The sequence below is a fragment of the Panthera tigris genome, chromosome D3 (genome assembly GCF_018350195.1).
Source record: "Panthera tigris isolate Pti1 chromosome D3, P.tigris_Pti1_mat1.1, whole genome shotgun sequence".
Classification (NCBI taxonomy): Eukaryota; Metazoa; Chordata; class Mammalia; order Carnivora; family Felidae; genus Panthera; species Panthera tigris.
Window position 1 is genome coordinate 55,954,352 of NC_056671.1, and position 15,514 is coordinate 55,969,865.

Genomic DNA, 15,514 nt, shown 5'->3' on the forward strand with positions numbered 1-15,514 from the left:
TGAGAAATTATGCCATTAATATCACTAAGTGCCCGTAGTGGCAGAGCGGAAGAACAGAGGTTCAATGAAGACACGGGCTCTGTCTGGGACTCTGACTTTACCTCACTGATCTTCCCCAAGGCCAGGCTTCCCCTCCACTGCGTGAGTCAAAAGACCCTTCCCTGTAAATCAAGGACGTACCTTCCACCTAGCACACTGTGATTTATAGAAAGTTTTCTGCTCCTGTGGGAAGTTAATCAAGTGTTTTCATTATGTTCTTATCCCCATTGCATCTTTCATTTTTCAGTACCTTAAACCAAACTCAAAGGTTTTTGTGATAATATAGATGGGCAAATAGCTAGCTAGATACATACATACATACCCCATTGTTGTAGAAAATGTTCATTGTGTGTTTCAATGAGGTCAGCAGATTCCTCAGATATACAAAAATTCCTTCCATTGAGTGATGTATGAGTTGATAATTGACCTTAAAATAAAAATGGGATATTCTCTGTCTTATCAAAATATGCTAATTTTATCCAACACAATGCTGTGTTCCAGAATCAGCTCCCTAAAAGACACCAAAGGAAACACAATGCCAGGAATACTTCAGCATAACAATTAACCTTTATGTTACTCTTTCATAAAAAAATTACTTATTCTGCTACATTTTCGGTTATTTGCAGCAGATATGGTGCACTGAAACAGCGGGGAATATTTAAGTGATGAATAAATATCTTTCCTTTTCCCTTCCGTCAGATATTTTCTCAATGATTTCTGACTCCAGTGGGGTGATGGTTTATGGACGATATGATCAGTTCCTGCGGGAAGTTCTCAAACTACCCACGGCGGTTTTTGAAGGTCCTTCATTTGGTTACACAGAACAGTCAGCTAGATCCTGTTTCTCTCAACAGGTAGGTGGGGGGTGGGGGGGGAGGGGTCAGGGGGAAGGACATGTTAAAGGAAATATCTCTCAAACAGTAGTTTTTCTTCTGTATGTTCCTCCAAGTCACTACTTAGACAAATTCTTCATGACAAACTGTAGCGCATCTTCCAGTCTCTGACAACTGACCTCTGAACCAGGAACTGAACTCAGCATACCTGGAAAATAATAATTGGTGGCTCCTGACCGTGAGCCAGGCACCATGCTAAGTTCTTTACTCGAATTGTCCAATGCAATCCTTACGACAACCCTATACCCTCGGCGTCATGCCTGCGATTATCACTGTAGGATCAAAAGGGCCGAATTGTCACTCAGCCTCGTATGAAACGTAAGTCTGGGCCAGCGCCAAGCTTCTCCAATGTCTAGCAGAGGAAACAAGAAAGGAATCACATACCACGTGTAACACACCACCAGGGAGGCCCAAAATATGACAGACACGGATGCCTGCATCCCCCACAACGTGATGCATTAGGGGTTCAGAGTTACATGTTTTAACTGAGGGTGGTACAAATTAGCCCAGAGAAGCTATTTAGTACTTGAGGGTTTCTGTGTTTATACCTGTCCAGTCACATAGAAAGTCTTCGTGTCTGGCACCATTCTCTGGAGTGATGCAATGGTAGTTTACAAATCCATAAACTGAAGGTTTGTTTAAAATTTTTAAAAAATCCAAACTAACCAAGAATGTCCTCTAAAAGGATCCCTTAAATAAGAAATCGGTGCAGAGCAGCTAGTGAGAAGCTGCATTTAACTGCCTGGCTAGTAAACTTCGTGCATCTGTTTACTTGTGACCTAGGAGGTCGAAAGTGCCTCAGATCCCTGCAGGTCATGGATTTATGTAGAATCACAACTGTACACAACAACCAATGAGAGATGGGATGGTTTGATACACTAAGTGCTAACTCTGCTCCCGTGTTGAGTCATCCAGACAGCCTTTCTGACCTCTCCCACTCCCCCACCCCCAGGCCAGCTTAGGTCCCTCATCTCTGCCTCCAGATGAAGCATGCTCCCCTTTAGATCTCCCTTTGAGTTGGTAACATCAGAACGGTTCCATCGCCTAAGCCTCCTTCTACACCACTTCCTCACCCAGCAGCTCTCATCAGTCCACAAGTCCCGCTCATTTCACCTTCTAAACGCGTCTCCAGTCACTTTCCTCATCAGCACCTGTTGCCTGCCCTATTGTATTATTCTCCACCCGGGCCCCTGGCCCCTGGATTTGTTTATTTGGTGCACGCCCCATTGCATTCCAAACTATTTCCGAATGCCATTCTCAAGAGGCATCTTCAGAGGTTCTCAAAATGCATACAGTAGTACAACAGGGTAAAACTGTACAGAGAGAACATGAAGGAGGCTTCGTTTCTTCTCATCTATCCCTCACAACACCCCATCTAACCATGCCACTCACCTGCTGAGCAGCCTAATCGCCTGCAGGATGAATCTCCCTTTCTTCCAGACTCTGAGAGCCCTTCCATCCTTCTCCAGCTCACCCCTCTGCCTCCAGATGCAGCCTTCTATCTCCGTTCCTGCTCCAACCACTCCGTTTTCTGAATCTGTGCTTCTCTGTCTCCAATGTCCTCCCATTTCTTGTCTCCAACTCCTTTTTCTTGCCCAAACATTGCTTTCCCCAAGAAGCCTTTTACAAAAGACATAAAGCCTCCTACCTTAACCATCTTCATATCTTAAACAGGTTGTTTCCCTATCTCATAAAAGGCACATAACAAATGCTTACCATACTGAATTTTACTGATTTAAGAGTTAGTGAGTCTTGGGGCACGTGGGTGGTTCAGTCAGTTAAGTGACTACCTCTTGATTTCTGCTCAGGTCATGATCTCACAGTTTGTGAGATCGAGCCCCACATCGAGCCCCATGTCGGGCTCTGTACTTACAGCAAGGAGCCTTCTTGGGATTCTCTCTGTCTCTCTGACGGGCCCTCTCTTGCTCATACTTGCTCTCTCTCACTCTCTCTCTCTCAAAATAAATAAATTTAAAAAAAGAGTGAGTCTTCCCTTTTAACTGAAATTAACTGTTAAAATACTGTGAATTAATTCAAAACACAAGTTTATTAGCCTAATTTTTTTTCAGCTTCTTTACCCATTCCTCTATGGATGGACCCTTGGACTGCTTCCATATCTTGGCTATTGTAAATAATGCTGCAGTAAACACAATGGTGCATATATCTTTTTGAATTCGTATTGTCATTTTCTTTGGGTGAATCCCACTAGTGGGATTACTGAGTCATATGGTAGTTCTATTTTTAATAGAACTTTTAATCCATACTGTTTTTCACAGTGGCTGCACCAACTTAATTCCCATCAACAGTGCCTGAGGTTCCATTTTCTCCACATCCTCGCCAACATTTGTTATTTCTTGTCTTTTTGATTCTAACCATTTTGATAGGTGTGGGGTGAAATTTCACCGTGGTTTTGATTTGCGTTTCTCTCATGATTAGTGATGTTGCGCATCTTTTCATGTGTCTCTTGGCCATATGTATATCTTCTTTGGAAAAAATATCTATTCAGGTCCTCTGCCCATTTTTAATTGGATTATTTGGTTTTTTGGTGTTGAGTTGTGTAATTGTCTATATATTCTGGGTGTTAACGCCTTATCAGATGTATTATTTGCAAATATCTTCACCCATTCTGTAGGTTGTCTATTTGTTTTGTTGATGGTTTCCTTTGCTCTGCAGAAGTTTTTTTATTTTGGTGTAGCTCCAATAGTTCATTTTGTTTCTTGTTTCTCTAGATGACTTTTTTTAAGTTTATCTATTTTGTGAGAGAGAGAGAGAGAGAGAGAGAGAGAAAGAAAACTTAAGCATGCACATGTGGGGGAGGAGTAGAACGAGAGGGAGAAGGGGGGGCGGGGAGGGAGAGAGAGATAATCCCAAGCAGGTTCCACACTGTCAGTGCAGAGCCCTATGTGAGGCTCAAACTCACCAACCATTGATATTGACCTGAGCCAAAATCAAGAGTTGGATGTTCAACTGACTAAGCCACCCAGGCACCCCTTGATGACTGTCTTTTATTTTAATACAACCTACCTGTTCAATAAGATTTATATATGATGTTACCACAGCACAAAGTTCCTTTTGAAATATCTTATAGACTGTCTTATTCCATAATTTTCTTATATATCCTCAATGATGAAAAATTTATATGTGTTGAAATCATAATAGCATTTTTGGAGACTTCCAGGAGTGATTTTCAGCCAGTCTCATGATCAAAATGGATAAGATTTTTTTAAGTATAAGAAGAGGCAACACAAATATAAATAAATAATAAGACCAGTTTATATTTGTGCTTCATAAACTGGCTATAACAGCAGTTTGAATGATGAAATTCTAAAATTGTTTGCATTGCTTCATTGGAGAAAGTACAAGCCATTCCAAGTAATTATTTTGAAAGACAGGATTATTTCAGATACTACAAATTGTGGTAACTTCTTAAAAAATGTTGTCTCATTACTTATACTTTACATAAATAGCTTTTTTTAATGTTTATTCATTTTTTTTTAAATTTTTTTTTAACGTTTATTCATTTTTGAGACAGAGAGAGACAGAGCATGAATGGGGGAGGGTCAGAGAGAGGGAGACACAGAATCTGAAACAGGCTCCAGGCTCTGAGCTGTCAGCACAGAGCCCGACGCGGGGCTCGAACTCACGGACCTCGAGATCATGACCTGAGCCGAAGTTGGCCGCTTAACCGACTGAGCCACCCAGGCGCCCCAATGTTTATTCATTTTCGAGAGGGGGAGGAGGGGCAGAGAGAGAGGGAGACACAGAATCCAAAGCAGTTCCAGGCTCCAAGCTGTCAGCACAGAGCCCAATGAGGGGCTCAGACTCACAGACCATGAGATCATGACCTGAGCCAAAGTCGGACACAACCTACTGAGCCACCCAGGCGCCCCTACATAAATATCTTTTAATAATAATGTTACCACCCTATAATACTTAAGCTATCTAGTATTTTGAGGGAAAGCTACCATTGTAACTATCTGCTGATAAAAAAGATTAATTAAAGAGTACCAAAATATTTTGTGTGTGAAACTACAAGGACTAGTATCAGATAGGTGCCTTGAAAAGGTATGATAGTTCTTCACAACCGATTTCTTATCTAAAGATATAAATCTATCCCTGGGCTGTCTGTTCTGTTCCATTGATCTAAGTATCTATTTTTGTGCCAGCAATACTGTTTTGATTACTATGGCTTTGTAGTATATCTTGAAATCTAGAATTGTGACACCTCCAGCTTTGTTTTTCTTTTTCAAGATTTTTCAAGATTGCTTTCTTTTTTGGGGGGGTCTTTTGTAGAGAACAGATGGTGACCAGAGGGGAGGTGGGTGGGGGGATGAGTGAAATAGGTGATGGGGATTAAGAGTACCATCATGTTGTTTTTTAATGTTTATTTATTATTGAGAGACAGAGAGACACAGAGCGTGAGCAGGGGAGGGGTAGAGAGAGGGGGAGACCCAGAATCTGAAGTAGGCTCCAGGCTGTGAGCTATCAGCACAGAGCCTGACGCGGGGCTCGAACTCACAAACTGTGAGATCATGACCTTCGCCCAACCAACTGAGCTACCCAGGCGCCCAAGAGTACCATTCATCTTGATGAGCACTGAGTAACATATAGAATTGTTGAATCACTATATTGTACACCTGCAACTAATGTAACACTGTGTGTTAACTATACTGGAATTAAAATAAAATTTTAAAAAAACACAAGCAAGCAAACCAAAAACTACCCCATCCATCTGATATTACAATTCAAAATTTCAAATAAAATAGTGATTTTTGCATATAAACCTGTTATTTTTTGTTATTCATCCTGCTATAATATCATGTATTCATATAACTTCTTATTTTTGTCATTTTGAAGGAAATTTAAAATCCATTCCTTTTCCATATCAGAAAGGACCAGGATAATGCAGACAGATGCAAACTGAGTTAAGAGGAAAGATATATCAAGAAGGGAAAAAGAATTTTTGAAAGTGTAGACTGTTCTAACAGCGAAGGGTCACTCCCTCCTCACAGGATTTCCTCCTAATCTTGTATGGCAAGAACCATTCACATTAACCATGAAGTATTTAGTACTTACAGAAGTGGAGAAAGTTTAGAAGGGAAGTTGTCCTACAAATGTAGAAGACCGAGCGACTGCTATGGGAATTGTGGCTTTACCACGACTGGGTAAAGTTGTAGAGAGCAAGTCTACTCTTTGTCTTTCCTTACCGTTTTCATACTGCCCCTCATACACAAAAGCGACCCTCTCAGAATTGTTGCTCTCCCTATGACAATATTGACTCAGCCTCAATGGAGATAATCCAGTCCTATGTGTGTTTAAGTGTTAAAGCAACCAATGGTTTAAATTCAGAACTAGCTCTTTAGGTATTAGACTATATTCTCGTTCTTCATGTATTAGAGGTTAATGGAATGTCCTCTTTCTTTAGTCGCAAAGGGCATGTACACAGCAGGTAAATTCACATTATTCTCTGTTCTAAATTTTTGTGGGGTTTTTTTGATGCAGAAAAAGGTCACCTTAAACGGTTTCTTGGACACACTCATGTCCGACCCTCCCCCGCAGTGTCTGGTCTGGCTGCCCCTTCTGCATCGGCTGGCAAATGTAGAAAATGGTGAGTAGTTACTACTGAGCTACGGCAGTTTTTAAAATTATTGAAATTGTTCTCTCAAGTCTACAGTTATTAAGCCAAGGTCGCTTAGTCGTTTTGAGTTTCGAAAGACCCTTTCTCCCTGATCCGTAAGGCATTAGAGGCTCACTGCAAAATTAGGAGAGTCAATCCCATAAACTCATTAAATCTCGCTGTGTGCCTCTCACTTACAAGTGGAGTGTGGCTGTAGACTGGCTCTAGCCGCAGAAGAATTTCAATAATGAATATAACATTTTTTAGTATGATAGCGTTATGTTTAGGCATGAACTTCCAATACTGGTATTCACGGCATTGACTGTTCCTGGGCACTTGGCCAAGAATAGGTGGAGGAGATGGAAAGAAATTAGGTTATGGTACCTTGCTCCTCTGTAGTTATACGCTTCAAATGGAAGCTTTCGGTGATTGTGGTTACATAAATAACTTGACCAAAGGCCATTGCTTGGTAGCATGTAGACAGTTACTTGGATCTGATTATTTGTTAGCTTCAAGTCTCAAGTATTTTACCTCACCTGCTTTATAATTCAAATTGTCTGCCAATGAGAGTGAAGCGTCTCTCGAACTACCTGAATTAGAACTGTATTCAGATAATTTACACATCTCTTTGGGCATCTGCCTGTCCATCTGCCTCTCAGGAAAGAAAAAAAAATGTTAAATGGAGGCAATGTCACCCATGAAATAAGCCCATTAGCCACTCCATTATTAAAAAAAAAAAAATTCCATTCTCATCCAGTGTTTCTACTCTCCCTCATATCCCTTTCTTTTTTCTCCCTCTCATTTTCCATTTCTCTAACATTTGCCCTCTACCCATGCGACAGTCCGTTGTGTTCATCATTGTACTTCTGAGTCTTCCAGCGAGCTGTGCTAGTCTCCTAGAGACAGAGAGCAGTTTGGGGGAAAGACGGGTCAGTTTGGGGAATTTATATTCTTGTAGTGTAAGAGATGGGAGTAAAAGAGCAAATGGCATTGCATAAATCTGGTATTAAAAGAAGACCTATCCTCTATCCCATTTCATTTCCTCCACCTTCCACACACATGCTTGAAAAGGACAGCGAGAGTCCAGGGATAAACATGATGCTTCTCTCAGGCAAAATTGACTATCATCTGAAATCATGGCACACAGCAAAACAATGCAATTCCCATTCGGCTGTACTTTTCCTTATTCTGGCTCATACTCTGATTTGCTCATTTTTTTCTCCATTTACTACCCCCCTTAGTGTTCCATCCGGTGGAATGTTCTTACTGCCACAGCGAGAGTATGATGGGATTCCGCTACCGATGCCAACAGTGTCACAATTACCAGCTCTGTCAGGACTGCTTCTGGAGGGGACATGCCGGTGGTTCCCATAGCAACCAACACCAAATGAAAGAGTACACATCATGGGTAAGGCCAGGTCCAGTCAACACACACTTGGCTGCATGAGTGTCGCTTAGAATGCAAGGGAACATCAAGGATGGGGAGAGAATTAAAGAGCAAACCTACCTTCTCTAACAGTCCCTCCTTTCCTTTCCGTCCCACCCCCCACCTCACTGGGATGTCTTAATTGTTGTATCTGAATCCAGGGTCGCTTCCTAAGACTTAAACTATAGGAAGACTCAAACTATGTTACTTCTTGGAATACAGACAACTCAGTACTGGGTTAGATAACAACTGACCAAGCACCTTCTGGAACATAATTTCTTTTTCACAGTAGGTTAAGGCTCTTTCCAAGTTTTGTTTTATTTTGTTTGTGGGAATCGCTTAAAAATTATAGTTTGTTTCTTTTTTTCTTGGTTTCCGAAGTTCTGTTAAGCGCGCGACTAGAGCATAAAGGAAAGACGTGTGAGCCACGCGTCTTTTTTTTTTTTTTTTTTACTTTTTTGGAGGAGGGGAGATTGTGTCTATATGAGCAAATCATCTTTTTGTAAATAGTGTGAGTGACCAACTTGCCAAAAATGACTTGTCAGTGTCTGTCCATGTGATGGATGTGTGGGAGGAATTTGACCCATGAGCTTGCTGTTCACGCAGTTTAGTTGGCTGACCTGTGTCTCAGTTACACTCCAAGATCAGTTCCCCGATGTTGTTCTTTGTACTTCTGTGAAAGTATTGCTCTATATATGGGTTGGTTTTTGTTGCATGAACCATCAGACCTGTCAACCCCTCTTGGAACACTTCTGCGTTAAAAGAAAATGCAAACTTCTTTTGAGTTTTTTTCTGTATTTTCTGTATTTCAATTAACCTATAGTCTTTATTAAAGAGGAACTTACTGTTCTTTTTTTATAAAGGAGGTCTTCAGAAAATGCATTTTAAATCAGAATGTTCTCTCTAGGAATTATTATTGGGAACCAAGATTCAGTGTAAATATATTACTTTTTTTTCTAGCATCTGTCAGGTTGTGAATTCAAGGCATCACAGTGATTCACTAAGGCATCGTCTACTGAGGGCTTTATGCCAGTTCAGATGCCACCTCCCACCGTTGGTTATGTCACATGCTGAGGATGGATATACTAACACAGATCATGAAATACAATTTAGTGCAGAAGATAGGAAAAAACACTTTCTATTTTCTTATGGTCAGCAGCCTACCAATTTTCAAACTTGCTCTATCTCAGATCTTGGAGGGCTAGTGTTCAAAGACTAAGCATTTTTTCGTTGTTGTTTTATATAAATACTAAAGTCAGTTTGGGAGTCTCTTTCTTAGGGATCGTGGGCTCTTAAAATTATATGGCAGGGCAATGTCTTTCCAAAGTAGAATCAGTCTCCTCAAGAGGATAAAGAGGCTCCAGTGTTTATGGGGGTGAAGGGCTGTTGCTGTGGCTGCGTTTTAAATGTTCTAAGAATTATATCTCCTAGCAGAAGAAGAGGGACTTCTTAAATGCCCCCTATCACTTAGCTTTTAAATAATGAAGACAAAAGTCACTTCATTGTATTGCCACTTCTGGGCTCTGTGTGTAAAAGAAAGCGACAAAGTTGTAAGTGGCTTCTCATGGAAAAGTTGGCATAAAGATTTATTAAGTGTGATAGATTCTTTTTGATAGATTTGGCTGGAAGATTTTAAGATAAACATCCTACTGGTCTAAATGAAAAAGAGCGATCATGATGCTCTGGAAAGAACATGAATTTTAAACCCTAAAGCCTCAAATTGAAGCTCCACTTTTCATTTTTACTGGATGTATCCAGCCACACCTGAGACATTTTGCACCTGGATGCCTGTGAAAGCTTCTGCTCATCTTCTTACGTCCACTCCTATCTCCTCCCAAATCATTTTCTGTTCTTAAGCAGGAGCAATCCTTCTAGAATCACCTCTGACCCTGTCACCTCTATGATTTAAGTTCTTTCATTGTCTCCCTCTGCATCTGAGATAAAGACCACAGTCCTTGATGTGGCATAGAAGGACTTCAATGATCTGCCTTCTGCTTTTGTCTCCAGAGTGGGGTCTCTTCTTCCTCCATCTGGAATTACCTTCTCAATCCCTTGAGTTTTGATCAGAAGGACTCCTGCTGGTCCCTTGAGTCCCAGCTCAGATGTCCTATGCACAATGACTGCTTCCATTTATCACAGCATTTGCTAACACTAAGCAGCAGGAAGCAGGTACTCTGGTGGCTTGTCCCGGCACTTTAGTCCCAGCACTGAGCCAACTCTCTGACTTAGAGTAGACACGCACAGAAGACTTCATGCATAAACCAGTGAATGAATGAGTGAGTGAACGAGTATCTATTGTGAGAGCAAATCATCTCATAAAATACTACGTAAATATTATTGTCACTTCTACCTTTCTTCTCCTTTCCAGAAATCACCTGCTAAGAAGCTAACTAATGCATTAAGCAAGTCTCTGAGCTGTGCTTCCAGCCGTGAACCCTTGCACCCCATGTTCCCTGACCAGCCTGAGAAGCCACTCAACTTGGCGCACATCGTGTGAGTATCTCTGCCCTCCAGATGAAAAGATATCTTTCGTCATTGACACACGTCCACATACATACAAGGCAAATTCATGTTTGTTGTCAGGGACCACATTTTACATTTTAATTTTAAAAAAAAAGAAAGTGAAAATAACGTGATTATAATTTTTACTCTAGGGGTATACAGTACTTCTGTCTTGATGTGCAAGTAAAGTATGCAACACTAATGTAAATCACCTGTAGGTGGAAAATATTCAAAAAGCATCATTATAAAATATAGATGTGAGAGAGTTTTTATAATTGAACATTAACAATCAATGGAATTAATTTTAAGAAAATTTTAAGGCGCACTAAGCCTTAATATCATGTGTGCTTTGGGTCCCCAAAATAAAAACTCTTTGCTGCATTTATCTGCAGAGCCAGTCATCTTAAAGATGTCAACAAATCTAGAAATTGTCATTGTCTTATCCTAAACTACACAACTTTAGAAGAATCATGACCTGTGCGTGGGAAGGTTGAAGAGGGAGAGTCGGGTGGTAAAATTCATCAGAACATCCAAAAATAGACTAAAACATTCTTTCTCCAAAGTATTTGTGAGTTTGGTGGGTAGAGAGTGGGCTAGGAAAGAGTGCTACCACCCATTCTTTCCACCCCCCAGAAGCCTCATGCCTGGGAGCCTCTCTCAGGCCTGCATGGCCAGATTACAGGGGAGGCTGAAGTAGAAGAAAATATTTCTTCCTTGGTGTTATCTTGGGCTGAAAAGAAGAAACAAGCATATCGTCTGCATCCGTGCCCAGTTAGGAATTATGTAGTCAAAGGTATGTCAGAAAGGCTCTAGAAAAGGTGGTCTCCCCTCTATACAAACTCCTTTTTGTTTTGCACCATTCAGCAGGACCTCCTGCACCGCAGGGCCTATGTTTGCTTGTTGACATCCAGAGCTGAGCTGATCAGACCTATCAAGATTAGGAATCCACCAGGGCAATGTCCATGCTTCAGGCAGTTCAGAATATGACCCATTAAAGATGCCGTGATGGATGCGACCTTTATGAAAGTAGTAACTCTTTCCTCTGATGGACCTAAGCAAATATCATCAAATGATTTGTGCTGTGACATGTCTATGGCTTTATGTAAATACTACAAGGCTCTGTCTGGTTTGCTCCCAAGTGTGTTTTGAGGGTTCACTGCCTTCAGCAATACACACAGCCTGGAGGCTTTTGTTGCAGGCATGGGCTAAGCATCCAAAAAACTAATGTAAACCAATTAGGTAGAATGTGGTTAACTTATTTTTGGAAATTTTATCCTGAAAATAAGCCAGGGGTAAATAAATCTGGGGAGTATCCCAAAGGGCCAATCACTTGCAGAAAACGACCTCATACGAGCTGTTCTTATTAAGATCTCAACTGTTCTTCCCATAGCCAGAGACAATCACTAAGTTTTTAATAAAAGAATAAAACTGAGAGCAAGTCTATGCTGTCTGACCTCTGCCATGGAGTCATTTCCTACCAGCCTGGCTAAGAGTTTCACCCCAGAGAACAACGTTCAATCAGAGCTGATGGGTGTAAGGAAAATGGAGAGTGGATGTGAACAGCCTGACTCCAAGAGCTTTGAAGTGGAACAGAATTAGGATGCTTCCTCCCACTTGGAGACAAAATTAGGAAGTGAGGCAGAGTGAAATAAATTTCATGGTCAGTCACACTGCAGTATTACCTAGCACAAAGCCTGTGCTCCGGCCTGGTGTGTGTGTGTGTGTGTGTGTGTGTGTGTGTGTGTGTGTGTGTGTTATTTAATTGGCTAATGAGTAAACAAACTTTTAACCTTAATTTCTGATGTGTTATTCAATGAACTAACTGAGGGCAATCTCTGCACAATTTGAGTTCCTTGAAGAGTTTCAGGATTCTCTTAAAATTCTCCACTAATATGCCTTTTTCTGGAAAAAGTTCCATATATTTAACCAGATTCTCCAAATAGTCCTCGAATCAAAGTAGTGATCTATACTCACTGATAATATATTTTTCCAGGGTGAATGTCTCAACTTTAAAATGCAAATTGTAGAAAATATTTCATTATTGAAATAACATACAAGAAATTCTGCACGCAGAATGCCCAATCTATATTAGACCAGAATTTCTTTTCTGTTTTTAACTTTAGACGTTTTTCTCTCATTTACTATTCAAATGTCTTTTTCCTAAATAGATACCCATGTCTTTTTCTTTTTGTTTTTTGGATAGGGGTATCTAAGACTTCTAATTTTAAAATATGCTGTTCATTTAGCTATTCTAAATTATCATAGATACATAAGGCTGCTCAAGTGGTGACATTTTGGTATTTTGGCATTTGTTCTTAGCTATTGTATTTCTTGTCAATTTTACCATGATTAACAGTCTCTATTCTATTCAATTCCTTGCTGCCAAAAGTGATACTTGGTAAGTAGTTCAATAGTCCCCTGTGTGCTTATAAAGACTTATAATCATAAGTGGTTATGAGACACAAAACAAGTGAGTAACGTGAGGCCACTTTAAAGGTAATTCTGCCTTCAGCTGAACACTTTCCATTCACAAGACAAATGCCAATTTTATAAAAACGTCCTCTGTGAAGGTCTCGTCCACAGGGAAAAGTTTGCGCTAGATCCCTGTGACTTTATCTTGTGGAGCTATTTCTTGTTCATAAGAATAAATACGTTTAAAATTCCCAGCGTGACCTACTTATTAGGTAAAGTAACTTCTCATTTGATTATGGAGGAAATAGGAACCTCAGTTCCTTTGACAGCCACCATTTGGTGCCAAGGTTAGTTCTAGTTGTGTCCCAAGTTCAACATTTCCATGATGAACCTGAAACATGAAGCCATTCGCTAAGAAACTGCAGTTTCAGCTTTGCGGTGGCCAGGTTCCATAGAGTAAATTTACTAGGCTCGGTAAAAAGCATTCCAACTCTACTTGTTTTCTCATTTCCTGGAGCTAGAGCACAAAGGGAAAATTAAAAAAGACAAAAGAAAACCAGAAACGTGGGTCAAGTTGATAGTTTCAAACTTCTTGCAAAGTTAACAATGCAGGTATTTCATTCTTCTTACTGTTTTAAAATCCGATTTACCTAACTTTTCAAAAATCACATAGGACATTTGCATAAAATTAACATCCTTCTTACGAAATGAAAGTGTTGTGCTCAAGGTAGAATTAGTTTTAAACTAGCCTCATGTGGGCCAAGACACATCCTAGATAAATAATGCAAAACGCTAAGATAGTCTTCAAAACTCCAGCTAATATATTTACAGTAGATAAAATAGTTAAGCGCTATTTTGACCTCATCCAACAGATAACGTCTTTAAAAATCTTAGAATACTGTTCAGCACCAAGTACCGGGAACCAAAATTTCAGTGAATTTTTGCAAATAGTGCTGTCAAAATTATAGCATCGCGTCCACTCCCATAAACGCACTGAGACAAACAAGTCTACCTTTTCCCCAGGATCTCTGCATTGTGGAATCCAACACCAGCTGGTTCCCTAAGGTAGAAACTAAACCATTGCAAATGTGTCTCTTGATCAAGCCAACACAACTAGATTCTGTAGGCTACTGTGATTAATATCTAGTGTTCAAGAATTCTGCACCGTCAAACTCGAATATGGAACTACCCTGAGATCAAATGTCCTCTGACTCAAAATGATGCCCTGCCTCATTATCCATATTCTGAACTCTCAATTCCATCTCATAGAGCATATTCCAGCGAACCTAACATAAGACTAAAAACCACTTGGAGATGAGACAGGCATCTCAGCTCTACCACTTTGCCTGAACCAAGACCTTAGTGATAGGGACAGAATGCCAGGCAATAATGAAAAATACCGTTGGAATGGCAGACCCCGTGTAGTCGGAGCTTGAGGCCGTGTACAATTCGGAGAAATACTGAACCCTATTTTCTTTCTCTCATCATATGAGAAGAACTGAAGTTTATGGGATGCCTTGCACTATGTGCCCTATTATACGGAACATCCAGATAATAGAAACTCACTAAACCCTGTGGTGTTTGACAGCATCTTCACATAGAACAAATAGGGCATGGTATGCTTTTGCAACTGAGTCGCTCCAGACCAGGTATATTGAGAAAGGGCCATTGTCACGCGGAGCACAGGAAAAGCTTCTGAAGCCCCAGGAATCCTCTGCTTTCCAAGAGGATGTAGATTCTGCTTATCATTAATTTTTCAGAGCTTCTCCTTTTAGAAGACAGTGGATCTGAAGCTGCCCCAGAGTCCTTGCTCCATCCAAGCATGTGACTCAGTGAAACAGCAAGACTCAAAGCTCACGGATAAATATTCCTATGGCATCCAGAGGTCTTCCTCCTAATTGTTAATGGACATTCCACGTTTTCAAGGAAATGTAACTTCCCAGAACACTTAAATAATTTCAGTGCAAAATACAAAATTTTGTGTTGATCCTGGGGATGATAGATCTCTGATCTTTGCAGCCCTTTTCCTGGAGAGATGGTGGATAGTTTTTAACTTGTGACTTTTACTTGTTTTAACTTTCCACCCACACTGTACTTCGTTTTAGGCCACCCAGACCTGTAACCAGCATGAATGACACCCTCTTCTCCCACTCTGTCCCCTCCTCAGGAAGTCCTTTCATTACCAGGAGGTAAGTTCCCATCTTATTATGAAATAAGCCCTCTCTTTGGTAATGACCCCTAATTCTGGGTTAAGAAAAATTTTCTAATGTAAGCCAAGTGTGGAAGATGACTGTTTGAAACTAGTTTGTAAATATCTGTCACAGTTTTCACTTTCGCTCATTTGGATGCTTTCGAAGATGGCTGGGATGGCTTTTGGGATTAATGTCACTTCTGGAAACTTGCATTTACGATTCACCCACAGTAGGAATGTGGGATATGTTTAAGTTTTATGATCAACACACATGTATTCCATCTCGTTGAGAAAGTCACCTTTGTATCACTTGGAATGGCCCATTTAAGCCGGGGAATTGGAATTTCAAGATGCAATGGGAAATTTATTACGTACATTCTGAAACATGGTATAATCTCATCTCAAAATTTGGTGAACTCTGGAGTTCCTGGGGC

The 15,514-nt window shown here is 40.5% G+C and overlaps 1 protein-coding gene across 24 annotated transcripts in view; it reads left to right on the forward strand.

The window, feature by feature from the left end:
- Positions 1–15,514, forward strand: part of DTNA (dystrobrevin alpha) — a 354,664-nt gene that overhangs the window by 276,200 nt on the left and 62,950 nt on the right. For 23 of the 24 annotated variants that reach the window (XM_042961697.1, XM_042961704.1, XM_007090764.3 and 20 more), the window contains 5 exons: positions 739–893; positions 6,435–6,540; positions 7,791–7,957; positions 10,344–10,468; positions 14,995–15,078. In XM_042961697.1, the coding sequence (XP_042817631.1) occupies positions 739–893; positions 6,435–6,540; positions 7,791–7,957; positions 10,344–10,468; positions 14,995–15,078 (637 nt within the window). The remainder of the gene's footprint in view (positions 1–738; positions 894–6,434; positions 6,541–7,790; positions 7,958–10,343; positions 10,469–14,994; positions 15,079–15,514) is intronic. The other variant, XM_042961705.1, reaches the window with a different exon arrangement.